Source organism: Coregonus lavaretus (genome assembly GCF_964263955.1).
Source record: "Coregonus lavaretus genome assembly, chromosome: 26".
NCBI classification, from domain to species: domain Eukaryota; kingdom Metazoa; phylum Chordata; class Actinopteri; order Salmoniformes; family Salmonidae; genus Coregonus; species Coregonus lavaretus.
Genome location: NC_140013.1, coordinates 16210392 through 16216391, shown reverse-complemented (window position 1 = coordinate 16216391; position 6000 = coordinate 16210392). Strand labels below are relative to the sequence as shown.

At 43.6% G+C, this 6000-nt stretch overlaps 1 protein-coding gene across 1 annotated transcript in view; it reads left to right on the top strand.

Annotated features, from left to right (window-relative positions):
• The first annotated feature begins 880 nt into the window (after nt 1-880).
• Nucleotides 881-6000, top strand: part of LOC311101337 (sortilin-related receptor-like) — a 44359-nt gene continuing 39239 nt past the window's right edge. Inside the window, exon 1 of the mRNA XM_084142472.1 lies at nt 881-1051. Within this exon, the coding sequence (XP_083998598.1) occupies nt 1031-1051 (21 nt within the window). The 5' untranslated portion in view covers nt 881-1030. The remainder of the gene's footprint in view (nt 1052-6000) is intronic.

Genomic DNA, 6000 nt, shown 5'->3' with positions numbered 1-6000 from the left:
AGACCCCAAACTCTGCTACGTGGGCAAGCCCCCAAATTCTGATATGGACAAGGCCTCAAACTCTACTAGATGGACAAGGCCCCACACTTTGATATAGACAAGTCCCAAAAGCAATGCAACAAACTAATTTCGTCAAGGCCTGAAACTCTGGCCCAAACTCTAATATTGGCAGGTTCCCGACTCGGCTGTAGGCAAAGTCCCCAAACTAACGTTAGACAGGCAAGGTCCCAAGTCTGTCTGACTGGGGTCTTTCATATCCTCTCTAAAATATCACACTAGAGGACAGTCAAGACACTAGGCTCTCTCTGTGTAGCTCCATTGTTAGTGAGAACGCTCCGTGTGAATCTGGAATGCATTATGGGAGATGATCAGAAAGTACTGTAAACCTCTTTCAGTTCTGCTGTATGTTACCGTAAGTTCACGGCTTAAAATGGCCACACACAGAACTGCTACTGGAAATGTGGAGTTGGGAAACTATAAATACATCAATGTGTGTGTTAAATGGATTCTGAGTTTGGAATGTGTTCACAGGAACACGTAGGCCGTTCCACTATACTCGGATTGTCAGTAATCCGTAAAACATTTATCTGTTTTTCAGAGTCTGTCAGTGTGTGTGTGTGTGTGTGTGTAACCATTCCTTTATCTCCCTCTGTATGGTATGACTGAGTTGGGCCCTGAGTTTTTCCAGACCATATTATCTGAACGGGAAGAACCCATGGCCCTTAAGTCCTTCCTGTTCAGTTCACATGGTCAACAAAGAAACTCCAGGCCCTTGACCATGAGTTTTTCCTGGTCGGGCCACGTGGTCAGAGAGAAAATCTTGACTCTACCTATGTCCCACTGACGGGGCCGTTTTCTGCATCTTTCCAGGGGTGTGGAGCCGTACGACTCCCCCACCACGGTGCTGGTCCAGAGGCATGAGCCCCAAGGGGTGTCCAGCATCCTCAGCAGCACCGACTTCTTCCAGAGCGAGCAGAACCGCAGAGTCATCCTGGAGAGAGTGGACAACTTCCAGCTCCGGGACAAGTACATGTTCGCCACCACTTCCACAGTAAGTGACGTTGACCTGCAAGGGAATTATACATGACAGGCATTCTGTTGTTCTTGCAGTGATGAGAATGCTCATGTTATTATGGAGAGGAATGCCCACATTGATTATTTGAATAACACAAATTAGGTGGTCCAGCCCTAACTGTCTTCTAATACAGTGCCTTCAGAAAGTATTCACACCCCAATACTTTTTCCACATTTTGTTGTTAAAACCAGAATTGAATTAAATAGTGCAAAAAAATAAAATGTATGAATGACTACCTCAACTCTGTACCCCACGCATACAATTATCTGTAAGGTCCCTCAGTCGAGCAGGGAATGTCAACCACAGATTCAATAACAAAGACCAGGGAGGTTTTCCAATACCTCGCAACGAAGGGCACCTTTTGGTAGATGGGTAAAAAATAAATAAAAAAGCAGACATTGAATATCCCTTTGAGCATGGTGAAGTTAGTAGTTATACTTTGGTTGGTGTAACAATACACCAAGGCACAACAAAGATACAGGCATCCTTCCTAACTCAGTTGCCGGAGAGGAAGGAAACCGCTCAGGGATTTCACCATTACATTTACATTTACGTCATTTAGCAGAAGCTCTTATCCAGAGTGCATACATAATTTTAAAAAAAATGTCATACTGGAATCAAACCCATAACCCTAGCGTTGCAAACGCCATGCTCTACCAACTGAGCTACAGGATCTCTAGTGGCACAGCTAGCACTGCGATGCAGTGCCTTAGACCACTGCGCCACTCGGGAGGAGTGGCTTTAAAATAATTACAGAGTTTAATGGCTGTGATAGGAGAAAACTGAGGATAGATCAACGATATTGTAGTTACTCCACAGTATTAAACTAATTGACAGAGTGAAAAGAAGGAAGCCTGTACAGAATAAAATATTCCAAAACATGCATCCTATTTGCAATAAGGCACTACAGTACTGAGTACCACTCTTCATACACTACATTATCAAAAGAATGTGGACACCTGTTCGTCGAACATCTCATTCCTAAATCATGGGCATTATATGGAGTTGGTCCCCCCTTTGCTTCTATAACAGCCTCCACTCTTCTGGGAAGGCTTTCCACTAGATGTTGGAACATTGCTGCGGGGGGCTTGCTTCCAATCAGCCACAAGAGTATTAGTGAGGTCGGGCACTGATGTTGGGCGATTAGGCCTGGCTCGCAGTCGGCGTTCCAATTCATCCCAAAGGTGTTCTATGGGGTTGAGGTCAGGGCTCTGAGCAGGCCAGTCAAGTTCTTCCACACCGATCTCGACAAACCATTTCTGTATGGACCTCGCTTTGTGCACGGGGGCATAGTCATGCGGAAACAGGAAAGGGCACAGAATCGTCTAGAATGTAATTGTATGCTGTAGCATTAAGATTTCCCTTCACTGGAACTAAGGGCCTAGCCAGAACCATCAAAAACAGCCCCATTATTCCTCCTCCACCAAACTTTACAGTTGGCACTGTGTATTGCCAGATGGTGAAGTGTGATTCATCACTCCAGAGAACGTGTTTCCACTGCTCCAGGGTCCAATGGCGGCGAGCTTTACACCACTCCAGCAGACGCTTGGCATTGCGCATGGTGATCTTAGGCTTGTCTGCGCCTGCTCGGCCATGGAAACCCATTTCATGAAGCTCCCGACGAACGGTTATTGTGCTGAAGTTGCTTCCAGAGGCAGTTTGGAATTCGGTAGTGAGTGTTGCAACCGAGGACAGACGATTTTTATGTGCCACATGCTTGTGTGGCATACCACTTTTCGGCTGAGCTGTTGTTGCTCCTAGACGTTTCCACTTCACAATAACAGCACTTACAGTTGACCGGGTCAGCTCTAGCAGGGCAGAAATTTGACTAACTGACTTGTCGGAAAGGTGGCATCCTTTGATGTTGCCATGTTGAAAGTCACTGAGCTCTTCAGTAAGGCCATTTTTTTTATAATGTGCAAATATTGTACAATCCAGGTGTTCAAAGCTCTTAGAGACTTACCCAGAAAGACTCACCGCTGTAATCGCTGCCAAAGGTGATTCAGGGGTGTGAATACTTATGTAAATTAGATATGACCGTATCAAATGTTCAATACATTTGTAAAAATGTCTTACATGTTTTCACTTTGTCTTTATGGCGTATTGTGTGTAGATGGGTGAGAAAAACATGTATTAAATCCATTTTGAATTCAGGCTGTAACAACAAAATGTGGAATAAGTTAAGTGGTATGAATACTTTGTGAAGGCACTGTAAGTCATTAGTCAAACCCATCATATTCAAGTGGTAAGTCCACCACATGCATAGAGGGTGAATCGTTCTAAAGGGAGTATCTCTTATGACAATCTTAAGTATTTGGCCTCCAATGACCCCAGCAGTGTCTGGTTGCGATAACGTCGCACATTGTTTGTCATATGGAAGCCACAGGCACACGACTGCTACATTTTGAAACAGATGGGGACGGTTTGATCCTGGGCTCCTTTCTTGGCTGTGAATCTGTGTCACAAATATCCAGCTTGCTTTGCAATGAAAGAGGGACTTATTCATTCACCCCTCCTTGAAAAGAGGAGTCTCTTTTGCTGTGTAAGGAATGTGGAGAATGGAGAGCCGGGCCATGTCATGTACTGTGGAACACTGGGTTAATGTGGTCTGATACATACTGATCCCATCAAAATTAGGCTGAAATATTTGTTTGCATGTGTCTATTCTAAGCCAAGTACGGGTAATGATTCCTGTCTGTGCAAACTCAGGCCTAAATCTGAATAACCACGCAGACTCACTGCAGTCAACGCTGTGTTGTTAAACAGCCATGGCCAAACACACAGGCGTCCGTATCTGAATCCTGGCGGTACTGCACAATCTCTCACACACACACACACACACACACACACACACACACACACACACACACACACAAACACAAACACACAAACACACACACACACACACACACACACAAACACACGACTGCCCTTTGAGTGAGCATGGAATAATGGTAGTGGAAATGGAGGAAGGGAGAGACTGAAAATAGAATTGCGGAGGGCTGGTTGGGGCACTTTCACTATGAGGAAGTGGTGTTTCTGTAAACAAACTGAGTGGAGAGGCGAGTTTCTGACAATTTGAGCTACTGCAAAGTTGACGAAATATGCATTTTGAAACCCTGTAAATATGCACATTGTGTATTGTGAATGTTTTTACATTGTAACTACCATATCTTTATTCATATCAGTCTCTTGCAAATCAATTGACTTAACATTCACAGCTACATGCATACTTCATAAAGTCATCCCTAATCTTTTTGAGTAAGGGTAGCACACTTTAGCAACACATTTGCATGTAACAGAATGCGCTACTTTGACAATCTCCATTGAGGCGAGCATACTAAGGTGGGTCGCTCAGATTGTCAGAACAGCGACATGGTTTATGTTGTGTCTCGTCTGTTGGGTGACCCAACCAACCTGTTGGCCAACAGCACTCCTGTTGGTCGGGGCCAGAGAGTGCAGCTTGTCAGACATGACTGATCTATGTGCTGTTAATGAAGTTGTGGCTTGGTGTCCCTGGGGTGTCAATAACCACTCATGCACACACTCATCAGGACTCTGTTGCCGAGTGCAGCCATATGCTGCAGTCTCAAGTACACTGTTGCTATTCCCAATGGGCTGATTTGTTCCATAGCCAAAGGATAGTACAGTGTGTTTTTTTATGGCTAGCATTGTATCCCAAGCTATATAATTTCACACTTCCATTTGTAGAAAGTGATTTTCCCACTTCCATTGTAGATTGTTTTTATAGATGGTAATGAGGCTAAATACAAGAGGCTAAACACAAACTAATGGTTGTACTGTAGTTTATGTTAATCAACAACACCATTCACATGAATCAAAAATAAAAAACAATATGGTAAACTACACTGAATGTACAAAACATTAAGAACACCTTCCTAATATTGAGTTGCACCCCCGTTTGCTTTCAGAACAGCCTCAATTTCGGGGTATGGACTCTACATGTTGTCAAAAGCGTTCCACAGGGATGCTGGCCCATGTTGACCACAATGCTTCCCACAGTTGTGTCAAGTTGGCTGGATTTCCTTTGGGTGGTGGACCATTGTTGATACACACGGGAAACTGTTGAGTGTGAAAAACCGAGCAGAGTTGCAGTGCTTGACACACTCAAACTGGTGCGCCTGGCACCTACTACCATACCCCGTTCAAAGGCACTTAAATCTTTTGTCTTGCCCATTTACCCTCTGAATGGCACACATACACAATCCATGTCTCAATTGTCTCAAGGCTTGAAAATTGTTCTTTAACCTGTCTCCTCCCCTTTATCTACATTGATTGAAGTGGATTTAACAAGGGACATCAATAAGGGTTCATAGACTGACCAGGTGAATCCAGGTGAAAGCTATGTCATGGAAAGAGCAGGTGTTCCTAATGTTTTGTACACTCAGTGAATGTGGTTAAATTAGTCACCAGAGCCTTACATTTAATAAATATAAGGCTATGTTAATTCCTATCTAAGAGCCTCAGTTGTCATATCTTTGCAGCATTAGCTTGAGCGCTCAGTTTATTTTGTTAAACAACTACAGTTGCCCTCTCTGTGACCTCAGTCTGACCCAACCCACAGAGCAGCCCACCCTCCCAGGATACGGTTGAGCAGTGAGCATGTTTTTATTTATTTTTATTTATTTCACCTTTATTTAACCAGGTAAGCCAGTTGAGAACAAGTTCTCATTTACAACTGCGACCTGGCCAAGATAAAGCAAAGCAGTGCGATTAAAAACAACAACACAGAGTTACATATGGGGTAAACAAAGCATAGTCAAAAATACAACAGAAAATATATATGCAGTGTGTGCGAATGTAGTAAGTTATGGAGGTAAGGCAATAAATAGGCCATAGTGCAAAATAGTTACAATTTCGAATTAACACTGGAATGATATATGTGCAAAAGATGATGTGCAAAT